Source organism: Chionomys nivalis, chromosome 23 (assembly GCF_950005125.1).
Source record: "Chionomys nivalis chromosome 23, mChiNiv1.1, whole genome shotgun sequence".
NCBI classification, from domain to species: Eukaryota; Metazoa; Chordata; class Mammalia; order Rodentia; family Cricetidae; genus Chionomys; species Chionomys nivalis.
The window spans coordinates 37,504,364-37,523,646 of NC_080108.1; the positions used below are offsets into that span (position 1 = coordinate 37,504,364).

Genomic DNA, 19,283 nt, shown 5'->3' on the forward strand with positions numbered 1-19,283 from the left:
CAATGGTCTACGGAAAGAATGGACTTTATTTCTCATTTATTTCCACATTGAAAATGTGGAGCACTTATGTATATGTAGAAAGGTGTGTGAGATTTTGAATATCTCAAAATAATATAGGAAATTTGGAGTTTAAACTCTAGCAAAGACAAGTAAGATCACTGACTTGCTGTGCTCGTGGTAATCTGACACAGTGAGAAAGGATGAGAGAACTGGCAGCTGGCCCCTTCGGTGACTCCCGTGCCAGGTACAGAAGGCATCAGAATGGGTAGATTAGTAAAGATCTGCAAGGCTCTGCCACCCCGTGGATGCCAAATCTGCCTGGCTCACTGCTGCCACTCCATCCCTGCCTTGCTGCAAGCCTGCTGCTCTGAGGATGAGGAGGGGTGGCCTCAGGAGGCAGCACAGCAGACAATGAAGAGCCACTCTCAGAGGTTCGGGAGCAGGAGTAAGGCGGACATGCTCCTGCTAGGAAGTTCCCCATGCCTCTGGGGCAGCGTGTGGACTAGTGAGAGCAAAGCTGAGAGAAAGCACGCGGGAAAAGGAGCTGAGCACTTGACCTGTCCTCTCTCTGCTTGTGATGTTGGTAGGCGCCAGTTTGGCAGTTAACCCCAAGAGGAGAAGGCACCTGAAGCATTGCATAGGGATTTGGGACTGGGGCAGACATGGTCACTCATGCAGACCTATGCCAGAGATGTCACTAAACAAATCTATCAAATAAGGGCATGAAGCCCTTAGTGTTAAATTTTGCTCATGGAAAAGTGTTTCCCACTTGGTATTGTTCATTTTTTCTGAGGCGATTTTGTTTGTTATGAAATGCGGCATAGCTGCACACAGCCTGGTGACCTTGAAGCACAAGTGTGTTACTAGTTAACCCCCATACTTTTCTAGATGTTTTATGTGATTGGTTTTGTCGCTTAGTAAAACATGTCATTATCTGTGATCTACATAAATATAGACTTTCCCTTTTAAATGACAAGTGAATTGCTTTGTTTCTATTTCTAAGTACTAATTAGTGTCTCTGAGAAGAGGGAGAAGAGCCTTTCTGGTTGTTGAAGCTCTTGGTACCTACACATAATGCGATTGTTGCTGGCCTGCCTCTCCAGGCTGGGCAGTGAGAGGGAGAGGCCTGCTTTCTCCACTGAGCCCCTTGGAAGGGCACAGGCGTGTGCACATGGGGCTGTGAATGTGTTTCATCCTGTCACTACACTTGAGACATTTTTTTCAGAATAAAGTTATTAATAATAAATTAGAACCATAGCCACACAGTCTTCTGTAATTAAACTTGCTTTATTGGGTGTCTCTCTAGATTATTTTAAGGGGGCTCAGCTAATCTGCTCAAACTGTTTATGGCTATGCTGAGATCGATGATGCTGGTGATGGCTTACTACCTCCCAGTGACCAGTGACTAGACAGCATGACCGCAGGACCAGTGAATGTGTTGATAAAGGGCCCCTGCTTCTGCTGCTGCTCCCCCTTCGATGACCTTACACTAGTCGCCTGCCTTCTAACAGCCTCAGCTTTCCTATTTATAAAGTGGAAGGCATTCTGCTAACAGCATCAATATCTAAACAAAGTGGGTAATGCCTGCGAGAGTGTGCTATTGGCGGTGCTGTAAGACTATGTAAATCAGGTGACGGGAACATGCATGTCAGCTGCCCTCTGTCACACAAGCCAACAGTAGAGAGAAGCACCATAGAAGGAGCTTCTTCTAGCTCAGAGCCTGCGATCTTCCGGTTAGTAGCCTTGCGTCTGTGGAACTGGGCCCCAGTCAGGCAGAGCACGATGGAAGGAGGAGTAAGTGGACTGCTCACTTCATGGTGGACAGAAAGCAGAGAGGGAATATGGAAGGGGCCCCTTATGGCCCAGCTCTTCTAAAAGGCCCATCTCCTGTATTTTATCACCTCCCAGCAATGTCACTATATGATGAATCCATCGAAGGAGTAGGCCAGAGTTCCCAGGAGGAACAAGTTCCGAGTAATTGGGCTCATAGCAGATTAATTTGCTCTTAATTTGAATCATAGGGGTTTTGTTCACGGAGAGGTGGTGGCACAAGACTCTTGAATCATATACTTAAAAGGGACATGGGATTTAAATCTCTGTAACCTGCTATCTGACACTGTGAACTTAATACCTTAATCCATTTCTGAAACTCCAGGATTGACCACAGACTTCTTAGCACGTGACTGTAAGGTCTAAATGTAAGAATGCCTCCCTTAAGACAGTCCTGAGCCTTTTATCTCAGTATGTGATGGTGGAGATTTCCATGGAATCCTCTTAGTGTGAGCAAACCCTCTAACTCCCAGGTGTGGTGAAAGGGAGGCGTGAGAGAGATAATGCACTCACTCCCCCCGCCCCCCGTCCCCAGTGTGGAATCAGTATTCTCTGAAGTATGAAGTATTCTGGATTAAATGTGTGTCAGGGCTCAGCCGTGCTTAGAGCTCTGATAAGAACGTCTGCAAGGAAGCTGGCAGCGCTGCTGCTTTTTGCTCGTGCACTCCTTTTGTTGTTACTTGTGATAGAGCTTAGGTTGGGCAGAAGAGAAACATGCCCATGTGCACACACACACACACACACAGTTTCCGATCAAAAAAGAAGCATTCACAGTTCTGAGAAATTAAAAGAAAAAATATAAAAGCAACTGTAATACTTTTTAAGAAAGAAAATCACGCTACTGACCCCTGGGTTAGCAATGCTCTAATTCTCACAGTGTCACGTTTCTGACATAGATCCATAAAAATATTTAAAGGGCAGTTAGTCTTATCTGTTTCTAAAAGGGAAGAATCTTTTTTATAATTTTGTGGTAAGCTAGTTAAAATGGAGGCATGCACGGCAGCATCTGCTCACTGTTTCCTTTCGTGGCTCAGGAGCAAGAGGCTGGCCAGTCAGTCTGTGGAATCACCTCTCCTGCAACTGCCTTCAGAATGCAATAAAAAACAAAGATCAAGATAAACAGGAATGCAGGGTCAGATTTCATACTGAGGAAACATATACATGCCCACCCCCCAAATCCTCTCAGTCATCAATCAATACTTTTAGAACCAGGACGAACCTGATTGACTGCTTCAGCTATGCTGTCATTAACCAGTTTCCTCTGCTGAAGGCAGGCTTGGGACCCTGGGTTCCTCACGGAAGTAGTTAGCTCTGATAGTCTTCATTGGCCAAGTCAGAAGGGTGAACCTAGAGGAACTGCAAGAGTATTTCCTGGCAATCCTCAGCGGTTGGCTGTGGCAACAAAACTGTGCTCAGCTCACCACTCAGAGGCTGCAGAAGAGGACAGCTATTCCTGTGCAATATGGTCTTCACACTCAGTGGACTGTATCCCATACTTCTAGTTTGCAAGCTTCTGCGGATGGCTTGTAAGACCTCCAGAGTGTTTTCGTGATGAGAACACTCCAGGCTGAAAGGGGCTTCTCATTTTCTCCAAGAGCTAAAAGTTCACTTGGTCTGGGGATGCAGTTTGAGTTGCCTAGCATGCAAAGTGCCCTGGGTTCAGTTCCCAGTACCGTGTCCCCAGTTGTGGTGGCGGCATCCCCTGAGTGTAGCACTGGTGAGGTAGAGGTTGGAGCTCTGGATGGCTCCCCGGCCTGGAGGTAAGTTTCTGCTGCTGTCTTTACTATTTTGTTTTTGTTATTTTTTGAGGGGGTGGGTTTGTGTGTGTGTGTGTGTGTGTGTGTACTTATTTTTGTTTTAATAGGTGTATTCTGACAAGACTGGTGTCACAGAAAAATGAACATATCACTCCCTGGAAGTCTCAGTGATGTAAACACATCTCATTTTTTCTGAGTGCTTTTTATTTGTATTTTGCAGCAATTATGTTTGGCTTTTAACATCATTTATTAACATTGACTCAATACCAGAGACTTCCATGGTCTCTTTCTTCAGCTCTGGCTAAGAGGAAAATGAGCCAGTGGGCAGGATGGACCACTGATGTGAGCAGAGGCAGTGAGGCGTGTTAGTGGTCTACTGTGCATCTCAGGGAATCTCTCACATGCATCCATCAGAGAAGTATACATAGATGCTCTGTGACACACCAAAGTTAGATGTTTTCCCAAGATTCATCTGCACACAAGGTTTCCTTCACAAGCCTTGTCCCAAGCAGCCACTGTGTGCCACTTGGATAAACAAGGGTCAGGGGAGTCAGGCAAGCCATGCTATTTCTACTAGACCTGAACTTGCTGTGAGGTCTGGTGCAAACTCTCAAAACCTGACCTGCTTTCCTGGTCTTTCCTTCCAGATGCTGCATAACAAGCACGTGATGGTCCGTGTGGGAGGAGGCTGGGAGACCTTCGCAGGCTATCTGCTCAAGCATGACCCCTGCCGCATGCTGCAGATCTCTCGTGTGGATGGCAAGACATCCCCTGTCCAGAGCAAATCCCCAACCCTCAAGGACATGAATCCAGATAACTACCTGGTGGTCTCTGCCAGCTACAAGGCTAAGAAGGAGATTAAATGAAGCTGGTCTCTGAAAGGGGACTCATGTGATGGCCTGTGTCTGTTCTATAGTGTAGCCAGTGTAGTTCACATGCTCTGAGAACCACGCGTCAGCAGGCAGGAAAAGGCTCTAAAGGTAGCACTATTTATTTTTAATGCATCTGTAGAACTTCACCTAAGGGGAAAAAATCTAAACTCAGAACAAAATCAGACAACTTGTAAGCAAATCATTATTTCTCAATATGTGAAGATGGTATTTAGAACAAACCTTATTAGGAACTCAGTTCTAGGTACAGCCATTGGAGGAGAACATGCCCAGGAGACTGTATTTAGCATGTATGAATAGGTCAACAGGAAGTTCCTGCTCTATGTCTATGAGCTAAAGCACCCCAGACACTTTTATAATGGCGGAGTTTTATAGCTATTTTTTACAATGACAATGTGATAATGTGCTGCTAAAATTGTCTGACAGCACTCTACAGTACAGAGTCTTCACAGCCATACGTAACTGGAAAGGCCGCTTCAGAGATGTTTACATTCACTTAGAAGATTGCCTTAAAGTTCATCTCTGATCCCTGACCAAACCAACCTCTGGGGTACTTTCGGATGTTGCCTGAGCAGCCCTTTAAGAATAGCAGGTACCTTTCACACACCTTACACATGTGCATGCACATGCACACACACAGTAGCTATGTTTAGGATGATCACTTAGTGAAATTCACATGCATGAGCTACATGTACATGGCATACGTTCATGTTTGGATGTGCAGATGGCACAGTCAAAGGTTTATCAACTTTGTGATTTTGTTTATCTCCAGCATTTTCTTATTAAAATATGTCTTAGCTAGTCCTATTCTTCTATGCTGTCTCATGAAGTAAATTCACTATAGTGAATGATGTTACAGACTTGTATACCCAGGACAGGGCTGTTTTGTACCAATGAACAGCAAGATATTGTCCACACTGATTTAAGAATTAAAAACAAAAAATTAAAAAAAAAACTCACACATTATCTGTTTCTGTATCAGTGCTTCAACCTAAAATAAAAGTTAATCTTCAAACTACTAATTTCCTAGCAAATATGAGGAATATCAAGTCATGGTTGTGTAGAATGTCTTCCCCTGGGGAAGGCTAATGGAGGGAGTGTTGGTTTTCAGTAGCAGGACCTTAAGTGTGGTAGTTTGAATGTAATGCCCCCATAAACCCAAAGGGAGTGGCACTATTAGGTGGTGTGGCCTTGTTGAAGTAGTGTGGTCTTGTTGGAGGAGGTGTGTCACTGTGGAGGCGGGCTCTGCTGTCTCGGATCACTTCCTGTTGCCTGCAAGATATAGTACTCTCAGCTACCTCTCCAGCACCATCTCTACCTGCATGCTGCGATGTTCTACAATGATGATAATGAACTGAACCCCTTAACTGTAGCCAAGCCATCTCTTATTAAATGTTCTCCTTTATAAGAGTTGCTGTGCGTGGGTGGGGAGTGTTGTCCCCACCATTATCAGTGCTCGGGCAGATGGGAAAGCAGCCCCTGTACCTTGCCAGGGTAGCACAATAGAGCCAGCCCTGAGGTTGAGCAAGGAGAGATGTCACAATCACCCATCTGTCCTGTGGTAGCATGGATGCAGGGAGTTGCCCCCCATCATGCCTAAGGAGGGATGAGAACTGACCCGAGGTCACAAGAGTGGGAGCACGGTCCCTAAACTCCATGAGCTGCAACACTTGGGAGAGCAGACCCTGCACCTCACCTGGGTAACACAACAAAGCCAGCCTTGTTGTTGGACGTGTGGGTGAGCCAACCCCAAAGCTGTAAGTGTGGGAGAACAGTTTCACTACTCATCTGTCATGGTGGTGTGGGATGGTGAGAGATGTTTCCCTTACCCAGTGCCCCTCCCCCCTTACCAGCTGCAGCACTCAGGAAATGGGCCCTGCCTGTCACCTACGCAGCACAGCAGAGCTGTTTCTATTGGTGTAGATGTGGGAGAGCAGACCCTGAGGGCCTGGAAGCAGGAGAACTGGCCCCACCCCTTGCTCATTGCTGCCAGGGTGAATTAGCTGGAACATTGCTGGAGAGCGCACCCTGGTGGTGAAGACCGGAGAACTGACTGGCAGACCAACTCCACAGTTGTCCAGACCCAGAATCAGGGTTATGCCTTGGCTCATCCCAACATCCACCCCATCTATGATCTGCTGGAGCACGTAAAGGGACCTGACCCACAGACCCTAAGCAGCAGGATCTCCACAACACAGGGCAATAACAGGACATCCAAGAAGAGTCCTAGTGAGGGCCCAGCATTAATAGTGTAGCAACCAGAGGCCTTGAACCAGACCGCCAATGAACACTTGCTAATAAAGATGTGTGGACAAAGGTGTTTACTGCATGACTCACTGTGTCACACTGCAACTTCTTGATGAGATTTTTAAAATATTTTTTCTTTTATGTTTTATTTTTGGAGAGGGGTTGCAGAGGCAGAAGACAGCATACCAAGGGATGGGGGGAATCAAGATACATGATATGAAAGACACAGAGAATAGTAAAGAAGAAGTTAAAATAAAAGAGTTACCATGGTCATGGTGTCTCTTCCCAGCAATAGAAACCCTGAGACATTGTTACCATGAAAAGTTTTATTTATTATTTACTTTGGGGGGAGAATTGAATATGTAATAGCTCTGGCTGACCTAGAACTCACTTTGTAAGCTAGGCTGGCCTCGAACTCAGAGATCTGCTTCTTCTGCCTCCTGAGTGATGGTATTAAAGGTGTGTGCCACCACTCCTGGCTGAGTTTTTTTTTTTTTAAATGTTGGAGTTAACTCATCATTTCACTATTTTCCCATAAGAAAAATTTATCTTTCTTGCTCCAAAATCTCACAGAGGACGCATCTGTATGTCACGTGATCAATTCAGTCAAATATCCCGCCTGTTTATGGGGAAATTCTTAGCAGGCATGGTGTGGTAGGTTAGTGGTACTGAGAATGTGTCAGCCATGGGTCTAGAAAAGCATGTTAGTGCAAAACTAAAAATAGATAAAACCTACAGTTTTTGTGCCAGGTAAAATGATCTTGATATAATGAATATCTCTAGTGTCTTTTCAAACTTATGACACTTAGTAACTTAATCTTTACTTCATCAATTAAAATCAGTATTAATGAAAGATCTTCATTGTTATTGACAACCCTTCCCTCAAAACTGTCTCCTACATCCAAATTTTTCTTTCAATAATAAAAACTGACTTAGAAATCAGTATAACGAAAATAATACGGATCCCATTCTAACGTGAGTTATCATTTGGCAATTCTGTTGTCAGAAGTTCAACATGATCTTGTGAGCAATAGCAACAGTGTCCTCACAGTAGTGATTCTTTCTGCAGACCTCAGGAAGAGGACCCATTTCTTGCCTTTTCTACCATCCAGAGGCAACCTGCAATCCTGGGCTCAAGGCCAGAAACATGGCATGACATCACTCAGACCCCTCTCTTTTCTTTGCATTTCTTCTTTTGCTCAGCAGTTGGAAAAGTCCTCAGTTCCTAATACTGTGATGAAATCAGCTTTACCTCGGTTAACCTTTCAAAATACCTTAGTAAGGCAAAACAACTCTGAGTGCTAAGGTTAGGGCATGGCCATACTTGGGGGACCTGGAGGATTATTAGATTTATAGAATATCCACTGTGGGCTTCCAAGTGTACCTAAGAATGTGTTCAAAGCTGACATCGACTAGCTGCTGGCTAATATGGAAAAATAGGATTACACCCAGAAGGACATGACCAAATACAGATGGCTCTTCCTGAGAATGTGAAGACTCAAGAGGTCTGGTATCAGTTTCTCAGCTAGGGTAACATCCAGAAAAAGATGAGAGGAAAGACATAAAGGATTAAAAATCCAAGTATTCCTATAATACTATAGGGAGCAGCATCCAAGTAAGCAAGCAGAGACAAGGTCCTAGCCAGGTGGCAATGCAGCTTTCAAGAGACCCTCAGAAGTACGGAACGTTAGCAGACCTGGATAGCCCCTGCGGGTCATGTGTGGCAAAGGCACCCGAGTAACTGACGACGAAGCAGTAATGATTCCAGGTGTGCATCCTTACCATCAATAAATGTGCTGTGGAATTCTTTGTTGTCTTGGTTAGCTATTGCTTTGTGGTTAGCCAAAAGAATGGATGCAGGGTAAATGAGTAGAAATTTCTACCCATCAATGTAACTCAAAGGAAAATTTGAAAAATTTCCCAAGTTGTAATGCTCACTTCATAAATTGCTGGACAACGTGTCACTAAGAAGAAAATTTCTCGTATTTCCCTTAAAATTCATGTACAAGTCAAAGGCTGTACCACTAGTAAGAGTCACATTCAGGCCAAGGAGTTTATGTATATTTAGTTCTTAAACTGTAGTAGTCAGACTTGATGTAATATTTGCAAAAAAACACAAAAGACAGAACAGTGTAGTAAAATGCCATATTGAAGGAGAACTGAAGATTCAGGCTGGTGACACAATCTTCTGCAGGGGAAAAAAAAAAAAAAAAAAAAACTACTTCCACAGCCTGGTACACACACTTTTCTAGGTAAGTTTTTTGTTTGTTTGTTTTTTGGTGATGCTGTTTTTTTTTTCTTTTATGTTTGATTGGCTGGTTTTAGAAAATCAATGCATTGGGTTCATAACCATATCTAAATCAGGTTATGTGTGTGTGTGTGTGTGTGTGTGTGTGTGTGTGTGTGTGTGTGTGTGTGTGTGTGTGTGTGTAAGATGGAATATGAGATCTTTACTTAGAAAAGAAGTTAAGGAAATAGATGGTCTTGCAACTGGTAACTGGTTGACATTCTGAAAATGACAGACCACGGAATGCTCAGCTGTAAATATGTCTGTTTTAGCCTGCCCCCTGTGGCTCATGGATCACCATAAAAGAGGGAGAGAACAAGTGTGAGAGCCAGAGGTGGTTTTGAGGACAAGGAAACGTTTCTGGACAGAGAACAGTGGCACGTACGAGCTTCCAGCAGCAGTGACACTGAGAAAAACCTGTGCAATCTCAAGCTAAACAAAAAAATCCCAGCACAGTGGGAGGTGAGCACACGGTCCCAGCCCTTGCTAATGGCATCTGATAGATGCCGGGAGAGAAGACTCAGTTTTAAGAGTGTGACAACCATGTCCTGCCCCACAACCAAGAATAATGGACCAGCACAAACTAGACTCCGCGGTTAGAAAAGGGAAGAAATGAAAGAGGAAATGAAGCTGGTGGATAGGAGCTGGAGTGGATCTGGGAGGACACGGGTGAATACATAAAAGTACATTGTGTGAATCTCAAGGAATTAATAAAAATATTATTTTAAAAAAGAAATGTCCCTTTTCACTCAAAACAGGAGGCAGGCACATCCACCTAACTCTTGCCAATCTGTTAAATTACACTTTATTCAAACCCGACAAGATATACTTTCATCTTCCAAGGATATAGTATAATTCTTATCAGTGAAAATAAGTCAAACTTTTAGATAGAGAATAAATTCAAATTTCATGTAAATTTCCAGGGTTCTGGGGTGCTGCAGAGCCTTTTTGCAATGCTTTTATCTAAAAAAGGCAGGAGTAATAACAACATAATAATAACATTTCTTCTTCACAGATGAAACAAGAGACATCCCTCCTCCAGAGAGCTGTTTCTTCTCTTTCCATTATTAATCCCAGAGACATGGAAGTGACCCTAACTGCAAAGACATTCCTAGTTTGTTTAAGATGGAGTAGAGACACTTTAAAATGGCCAGAGGGAACTTTTATATAGAAAGATGTATATTCATATCCCCAAAGATAATGCAGAATACATAACATGTGAGCTCATGATAATTAGAAAACTAATAAATCACATTCCAGATATAATCATAACACCAACTGGATAAAAGAGCCACCATTGGATGTTCCCAAAACATGCCATGTGTCACAGAGGCGTTCTGGAATGATATATGCAACTCCTTTATCAACAGCTGCATCAGTTTCAGAATTAGACCTTTTCTAATTAATACTGAAGTTTGCATACATTGGTTATCTTTCTGCATCTGATGCTTTCTCTTATGCTTTACTAGTTTGGTCATAACATTTGGAAGATGTTATTCAATGTTACAATTTTTGTTATTTAAGCTGTAAATTATAAGAATCACGGCTCTATATGACTATCCATAATCTAAGCAAAATGTTTACATGTTTGTATGATTTTTAATAACCATTTCCTAGTTTCTTATCAAGCATCCTGTTTCATCGTTTTAATCACATTCGTGAGACTCAAATCACCATTTAGTACCTATGTCATAAATAGCCTTCGGGAAGCCGGAGCACATCATGTCTATGGGACAGGCCGTAGCCATGCACATGGCCTTGGAAAGGCAAAGGCAGCTCACAGTTGGCAAAAGCAGTGTATCCCACTTATCCCAAGCAAGCACTATACCTGTACATCGCGTGTGCCTCAGGAGTAGGTCAGATCGTCAGTTGACTATAAATGCAGCATACCTCTAGAAAGCAAGCCTTCCCTATGCACAACTCAAGTTCCATTCTCGAAGATGAAGTGAAGAGAATGGGGTATCTGTGCTAACGAAAGGAAAGCTTACAATAATGAAGGATGGCGTGCGCTGCTTCTCTCCCCATCCAGTGAGCCTTCCTATGTTAGAGATATTAATTACCAAAATACACTAAAATATTTCTAAAATTTGATTTATTGTTTCACTCTCCTTGATGAAGGAAAATATCACTAATCTACAAATGAAGAAAAGTGTACTGATACAATTATATGTCTTACCTAGATATGAAATATTTTTGAACAATAGAAAAGTAATTCTTCAGCCATGATGAGACCTATATTATAGGGTCAACTCTTTAAAAAGAACATGTTCTACACACTGTCAAATACTTTGTGGGAAGGACAGGTGAACTGGTGGCTCAGTTTCCTTTTGTGCCTTGACCTGGCCTAATTCACTGAGATTCCTGAATCTACATTTTACGGGAAGGAATCAGGTGTTGGCATTGCAGCCCATAGCAGCAGCATCTTTGCATCTCTGCTTACTGTGCAGTAAGAAGACAAGCTACAAGTCTAATGAGCGGAGGTCTGTAGACCTCTTGTCTGACTATCACACCAAGGTGTCTCCTGATCCTTGTACACATGAAGGCGATCTTTGCAAGCACAGAACTTATGTGTTTCTCTGTCATGCTTCCACTGGCAATGCCCTGCCTGTGTACATCTAACAACTACCCTTCCACACTGCAGGGGAATAAAGATGCTCATAAAAGTTGAACAAATCTATTGTCACTAGTTGTCACCAACCTGCTTCTCAGTTGCTCTCATCCAGTCACTGCACACACACTCATGTTTCTGGTAGGGCACATCAGAAGCCCACTGTACTCTGATGGACGCCTGACACGTAACTCAAGTTAGTATGATATGCCATAACTACAGAAGATAAATGAGCAGAAAGTCAACATTTGCCTACAAATATTAATTTCTCAGTGGGCTATAAAAATAAAGAATTCCTTCACCTAAAGTCCTTCAAATACATCTTTAGGATTTTCCCTGATGATCAGCTTAAAGGCACTAAGTCTGGAGTTGAAGCAGAAGTCTTCCTATACAGTGAAACAAACAGACAGAAGGCTGTGCCACATGGCCCTAAGTAGCAAGGTTACTTAGAAAGCAGAGATATAATGGCAAGTTCAACATTGAAGATATGTGTGGGACAAGAGCACAGCATGGGCATATATATATTATATATATATATATATATATATATATATATATATATATATATATATTAGCTACAAAAAATTGAAAGTTACTTCTTGCAGAAGAGAAAATAAATATAGGGAAAGTGGAATTGAATGAAAAGATGGGTCATTTGCTAAGCTTGAAAATCAAAAATTTTACCAATAGTTTTAGTATAGTTTTCACACTGCTCTCAAGGGCACTATCGATACAGAGTCTGACTCTTCATCAGTCCCAAGAAGAGACACTCAGCTGAAATCCATCCGACTGCTGATGCTGGAGTTAGTGGCATAGCACTCCTGTAGTATGTGATGCTTCATGACACCGTCCACTAGAAAAAGTAAAATAGACAGGCATCAGTCAGTACATTTTGACTTAGATTATGTAATGATAGTCTAACAGACAAAAAGAAAGAAAATTATGGGTCAAAATAATTTTCTTTGCAAATATCCATGAATAATACAATTTTATATTACACACAAAAATATGAAATAAGAGAGCTGCCTAAAAATAAAGGAAAGACAATGTTCTGGAGGAGATAAAAGGGTGACCTTAAATATGCCCAGTCTCTTGGACTGCCCAAGGCTCCCTCATGAGCAGTCAGAATCTGTCAGAGTTAGGAATGGTAATATCCTGGAGTGGGGGTGAGGACTGGACAGAAGAGTTGGTACCCTGGATCTCCTTCAATGGTATACTACTACATGCGTTATGCTGTCCCCAAGAAATGGGGCCCAGAGTGAGCTGCTTTCCAGTGCCCTTCCTGGCAGACTCCATTGACCTGAGAAGCTACCCTGACTTAGAAGTCATCCCCAGGCTTCTGTTGTCCTGTGAAGCTTGTCCATGAGCAATAACCCCATGCCATGGACCTGGCCATATACATGAGTGGCTCTTCACCAGACTCAGAAGCTGGCAGACACTGAGTCAGCTTCATTAGCTTACATCCCAGACACACAACACAGTAAGGAAAAAACAGCATCAGAGAGGCCAGGAAATGAAAACAGAACAACAACAAAAAGAATACTTTTCTTCTTGAGCCAGGACCCCAAAAAGAGTAGTTATTAAATAATTTTGTGTTAAGATCTTTCCCTTTCTTGAGTGAGAAAATACACTGTGTGTCAGTTTGTTTAGCAAAGTCTGTGAAATCTTTGAGAGTAAGTTCTAGAAAATCCTTCAAGTAAGGACGATAAGTATTCATGGTCATCTAGGTATTATTTCAAACTGTATCCAAGAAATATTTAGTGCTAAAGATGTTTTTACCACTATTTCAATACATTTGAAAATTAAGGGTTGATAGGAAATAACACACTTTTCTTTATTACACGACTTCTTTGAGCCTTAAATATCATGTGTCTCGTAGTTTGCAAAAGAAAAGTACAGGCTGGAGTGAGAGCCCAATATATAGAGCATACACCACTCTTCTAGAGGACATGAGTTCAGTCCCAGCACCCACTCTGGGTGGTCACTCCAAGTCTGGGGATCCAACGCCTTTGGCCAGTGAAGGCACCTGCACTCACCCATATATGTAGTTAAAATTATAAAAATAAACTTTTAAAAAATGATGTCGAACAGTCTGCAGTGCGTTTGGGGTATATTACGTACTATCAAAGATTTTTAAACAGTTTTTTTAAGATTAGTGTTAATTTAACATTGGGAAATCTCAATCAGGCTTTAAAAGGAAACTACAATGGGAAACTAAATATCTCTGTGGACTATTCCACCCTTGGGGACACTTCAAATTAACAGGCGCAGCCCTCACTGAGATCTCAAGACTGCCCCTTGGCCATTGCTCCTGCATCAATGTCTGCTATAGATATGGTGGGGTCACGGTCCTTAATGTGGGCAGTGACCCCGGAGTGGGTGTCACAGCCTTGGTTAGGTAAGCCCCTTTCTGTAAAACCTTGAACATTATCTGTGCTACCCCAGGAGACAGGCAGATGTCAGATATATGATGATGTGGAGGAAACATTTTCTTCATGACAAGAATCTTCCTGGTCTGAAGGATCCTCCAAGCTGTGCACAGAACAAGACACTGGAGGACCCAGCCCGAGACCTGAGCCACTGTCTGTGTTGTGCTGCTCCTTCTGTTATTCCTGGGGCCACAATGCATTCCTTTTGAATGCCTTGCTTTGAGCACTGGCCAGCTGGTTACAGAGACAAAGACACACTCCAGAGGCTGCCAATGAAGAGTGGCCAGGACGACCACACAGTGGGTAGCAGCAGTAGGGTGTGGGCGTGATTTTTCCTTTAAGAGAACTCCGCAGCAGCTTTGCAGTTTGATGCTCATGACAAAGAAATCAGATTTTGTAAAAGAAACAGCACAAAATGAGGAAGGATAACCATGGAAATGCTTCTTTTCTGAGCTCCGTAGAGAAGTAACATGACGCCCAGAAGTAACACGAGGCCTAGTATCTTTTCAATCTACAGGCCTCAGAATGAGGGAGCTGCAGATTTAATGAAGAAAGCCTGATTCCTAGGCTTGAAGAGTGGGCTTACTAGGCTATAACATGTGAAAGAAATGCTTTCTTAATTCTGACTACAGGTAGGATGGCTGGCTCAACTAAACTTAGTGCCTACCACTCTCTGGGAACTTTGTACCTCTGTTCCTGCTAGGAATCCGTGGATCTCAGCATTCTTTCTAGTGCTATGATTTACTCTTTATCTTTCTTGTTTTTGAGAACACAATTGTAATTGAGCTTAGTGTCAGCTTTTTAACTTAGTAGGAAAAAGAAAAACATGGTTTTCATAATGATTTGATCTCATTATCTATCAAAATTATACTAGATATACTCTGTCCTCTTTTCAAGTCTAGGAAATGACATTCATAAAAATGGTGACATGACATAGCTGAACACTAAACCCAATTATTTTCTTAATTATTAAAGTCCACCATAAAGCAAAGCATCTTTCTTTTCATTTAATTCGTTACTTGAAACTGGACGAGGTAATTCATTGTGACAAATAGCAGAGATAAGTGCTGTGTCTGACAGGCTCTCCTGGGCCTGAATCGACTCCGCTTAGGGTGGTCCTCGTTTCTTGCCCACCAGATCTAGCCATACAGACATAAATGCCTGAGATTATGTGTGTGTGTGGTTCTGAGACCAACCCAAATGAAATTTCAAGGAGTAATTACCTAAAAAGCTGAAAGCAATTAAGGGCACTATGCTTTTCCCAATTATCTTGAGGCTGAAAGCTGAGTTCCTGTGAAGTCACAGTATCTGAACTGTTGTTTTTCTGGGCAGCAACATCGATGATAACTCCCATTAGACTACAGCCTGCAGATGAAGGACCTCCGTCACTTAGCAGGTACACTAAGGATACAACCAGGCTCAATTCAGAAGCATAGCTATTGGGAGAAATATGTACCACTTCACTGCTGCACACACCACAGTCTAAACTCACATATGTATAACTAAGGTAATTAGCATCAACAGAAGGACCAAAAGTTCCTAAAGCCTGGATGAGCTCAATGGAAGGTGCAGGCGGGAGATCAAGTGTTGAAGGCCATCCCTGGCTATGTAGTGAGTTCAAAGCTAACATGGGCTGCAGGAGACCATGTCTCAAAAAAACAAATAAGCATGAAACCAAAGATCTCAAACTCTGGAGTGAGGACATTAAACTACACATCAGAAGTTTCAGAAAAACTCAACTTCATGATTTACGTACAAATAGATAGATATTTGAAACATTTGTCAAAATGGCAGAATTGGGTGGAGCTTGGCCCTTTCGATAGTCTTTTATACTGCTTGCTTTTCTGACACATTGATGATTAGCATTACATATAAAACATAAAATAATGTGCTTAGAAGGGAAATTTATTATTTTGGGAGAAAAGAAAGCAAACCTATCCCAATATAAAAAATAAATTGACATGTCCTCTAATCTCTGCCCCCTGTGTTTTCAAGTTATCTGGAGTCTTTCTCAAAGACAGTTCCAGGGACTTAGTGAATAAAATGCCAGGTGACACTATGGATCACTAGGTGACACTATAAACTGCCAGGTGAAACTACGGATCACCAGGTGACACTACGGATCACCAGGTGACACTATGGATCACCAGGTGACACTAGGGACTGTCAGGTGACACTATGGATCACCAGATGACACTATAAACCTCCAGGTGACACTCACCCTGAGTCCACCTGCTGGTGGCCCCGATGTTTCCATCTGCTTTTCTAACTGTTCTTTCTTCTTCCTCTTTGCCTCCACTGATTGGATATCCAAAATCCCCCGAGATGCGGCCTTTAAGAAATTCAACCAAGGGAGATTACAAGGGAAAACAAAAGTATCTGGTGTCTGAAGGCGCTAGTTTTGCTTTTTAGCTTTTCCTTTAGGGGTGGGAAGTTGGTTTGGTTTGGGTAACAGGGCAGCATGCTACAATGGCCTTGCATAAAACACAGCTATTTTTCAACTACACAGAATTCCTCCTTTAACCTAGATCATTCACACTGATCAGTATGGTGGGTTTATCCTGAGGGAAGATGCTATCATAGGACAGTCTCAAGTGCAAAAGCCATCTGGGGCTATTTTCGCAGTAAGCAATGTAAATGCATGCAGTACATGCAGTTTCTGGATACTTGGACATCATTTTGAGAGTGGTTATCCCTGAGTATAAAGCTGTGAATGCCATCAAGCACTTTCCAGCAAGGGAGCAGGGCAGACTGTAGAAAGAGAAATCAACCGCTTGTCAAACAGGCAAACTATCATGTTCTTACCTCTTTCTGTCTTCTTTCTGCTGCCTCTGCCAGCTTTGCTCTTTTCTCTTCCTAAGAAAATTCAAGAGAAAAATCAAACATCACAGACCCCCACACACCTTCACTTTAGAGGCAACAAAAATAAATAATAATGTGTAAATTGAAACAGTTTGTAAAAACTTAGTATGGGTGCAAAAACCTCACAAAGAAAGTCACTGTAAGAGCCCACTAAGGTGTGCTGGAACTGTAGTCCCAGATGCTAATGTGAGGGATTATAAGTAAGATTACTGGAGCCCAGCTCAGGACTAGCCGGAGCAACATGGCAAGAATACACCTTCATCCGAACAAAATTAAACAGAATAATCCCGAGTTCTACAAATTATTAAATATCTGACTTTCTGAATTTCTCTCTCTGGACCAATATACCAAATTAACACACATGGAAATCAATACACGTTGGCCTACAGAATATTTACTTCTTATAAAAATGGACTTACAGTGGAGACAAAATTTTTTAAATGGTGTTTAAACTATGAGGATAATTTGGAAGTTAGTTCAAAAGGACAATGAAGCAGGCTGAAGTTTGGGGGGAAACATTTAGAACCAATGGGCTGATGTTGCTCTGTAGAGTGGGGAAGACAAGAAAAGAAACTCAGGGGGCACTTGTCCCACCTATATAGGCACCATGTGGTATTTTTCTCTGCCCTTTACTTCTCTTGGGACTTCTCTTGGGTGTGATTTTAACCATTCCTTCTCCACACCAAGTACACATATCCATCCATTCCAATGATGTCACCAACTTTTCTAGGCACTAGGAACTCAGACGTGAAATACAGACATTCATGCACATAAAGTTTGAGTTCGGTAAGCAAATACACACGTGTATGTCTGAAGAAAGTAAGTACTCGGGGGGAGATGTAATGATCATGGTGGGTAAGGAAGTGGCAGGGGGTTGCTGGACCCACAGCCAGGGCAGGGAAATCTTAGGTGTTAAGTAAAATACACCAGTGGGCCCAGCGGTTAAGGGAAGAGGATGGCGTTGGGGACAGACGGCTTAACAAACACTGGCAGAAAGATACTTTTCTCTGAGCTAAACAAAATTAACATTTAAAATCAACAACAGCCACAAAGGAAAGCTGAACTTTCCCACATCGACTAAGCAGTCACGGTAGTATCTATAGCCTAGTGGCTAACGGACTAATACACTTCCCTAAATTCCTCATTGCTTCAACTAATTTTTAACCACATCAAGAACCGATGTAGGGAGAAAAAAAATTATGTTATGTGATCAAATATAGGCAAAAATATTAACACAAGCGTACACTTAGAGCATAAGGCTTGTTTATATTCTAATTTCAAAAAAAAATAATGACTGCTTCCACACAAATATATCCCAAATACAGCAGTACTGGAAGCCTCTACACCTAAAACGTACTGCTTGTTTATGTGTGATTCAAAGCTGGGCTGGCCCCCAGCTGTTACAAACTGAGTAAAAGCAAGCCGCCGGTTAATAAAATATCCACTAAATGGCACAGGCAGCGGCGCGTCCAGGACCTTCTCTGTACAGCTGGTAAAGACATGAGAAGAGGCACTTGTCGAGAGCAGCCCCTGGGGACAGGCCAGCCCCCACCTGTCCTATCCTAGACGGGTCCGCAGGACAGCCGCGGAGAGCGTCCAGCAGCTCGGCAGGTTCACCTTCAGCCCGGCTGCATGACAACGGCCCCCGCGAGCTGGAGCAGGGCGAGACGACATGCTACTCACCGGGCTCGGGGATGGCGGTGCGGACTCCGCGGGGCACGGGAAGCACAGCCCCATGGGGACGCTGGCACCTCTGGCCCGGCTGGGGATCTTCGCAGGGGGGCTGTGGCTGGTCCCGCCCAACGACAAGCCCCGCCCCCACCTGACCCGCGGCAAAGTCCCGCCCTGCGGCGAGACCTGCCCCCACCTGACGGGCAAGCCACGCCCCAGGCCAGCGCCCCCAAAGCTCCTCCCAAATGCTAGCCCCATCCCTGTCCGGCCTATGGCAAAACCCTATCCTACTCGACATAGCAACAAGCCCCGCCCCTCCAGGCTTACCGCAAGCCCCGCCTCCAGTGCGTACCAGCTCCACCTGACCCGGCGGCAATCTCCATTCATCCGGTCCAGTATCAAGCCCCGCCTCTGTCGCAAACCCCACCCAATAGGACTTAACAACAGCCCAACCCAGGGTCTTCACTCTGGGTCCTAAATCCCCATTATGGCAAAGCCCCACCCATCTGCGACAAGCTCCGCCCCTGCTGGGGTCTCCATCGTTAGGCTCCGCCCCTTCCAGTCGAGCTCCGCCTGACCCACGGCTCCTCCCCACCCACTTAGCTGTCAGCCCCTCCAAATGAGAATGCCTCACTCTCACCCGTCCCCTTACACCCCCTCCATCACCGCCCTCACTCCCTCCCTCCCCACCCTCACCCCGCC

At 43.5% G+C, this 19,283-nt stretch overlaps 2 protein-coding genes across 3 annotated transcripts in view; one reads left to right on the forward strand and one right to left on the reverse strand.

Annotated features, from left to right (window-relative positions):
• Positions 1-5,463, forward strand: part of Gas2 (growth arrest specific 2) — a 113,456-nt gene extending 107,993 nt beyond the window's left edge. For both annotated transcript variants that reach the window (XM_057756219.1, XM_057756218.1), the window contains exon 8: positions 4,235-5,463. In XM_057756219.1, the coding sequence (XP_057612202.1) occupies positions 4,235-4,453 (219 nt within the window). In that variant the 3' untranslated portion in view covers positions 4,454-5,463. The remainder of the gene's footprint in view (positions 1-4,234) is intronic.
• Positions 5,464-9,800: 4,337 nt separating this feature from the next.
• On the reverse strand, positions 9,801-18,850 carry Svip (small VCP interacting protein). The gene is made up of 4 exons (XM_057756668.1): positions 18,594-18,850; positions 16,854-16,904; positions 16,270-16,380; positions 9,801-12,472 (listed from the first exon to the last, which is right to left on the reverse strand). The coding sequence occupies exons 1-4, from the start codon at positions 18,837-18,839 to the stop codon at positions 12,458-12,460; spliced, it is 423 nt and encodes a 140-aa protein (XP_057612651.1). The 5' UTR covers positions 18,840-18,850; the 3' UTR covers positions 9,801-12,457.
• Positions 18,851-19,283: the final 433 nt, after the last annotated feature.

Excerpts from the sequence above, each read along its gene's own strand:
- Svip (XM_057756668.1), bottom strand. The coding sequence starts at position 18,839 with ATGGGGCTAGCATTTGGGAGGAGCTTTGGGGGCGCTGGCCTGGGGCGT. Across the intron at positions 16,905-18,593 it reads CACCGCCATCCCCGAGCCCG|GAAGAGAAAAGAGCAAAGCT; the intron begins GTGAGTAGCATG and ends GAATTTTCTTAG. Across the intron at positions 16,381-16,853 it reads CAGAAAGAAGACAGAAAGAG|GCCGCATCTCGGGGGATTTT; the intron begins GTAAGAACATGA and ends AATTTCTTAAAG.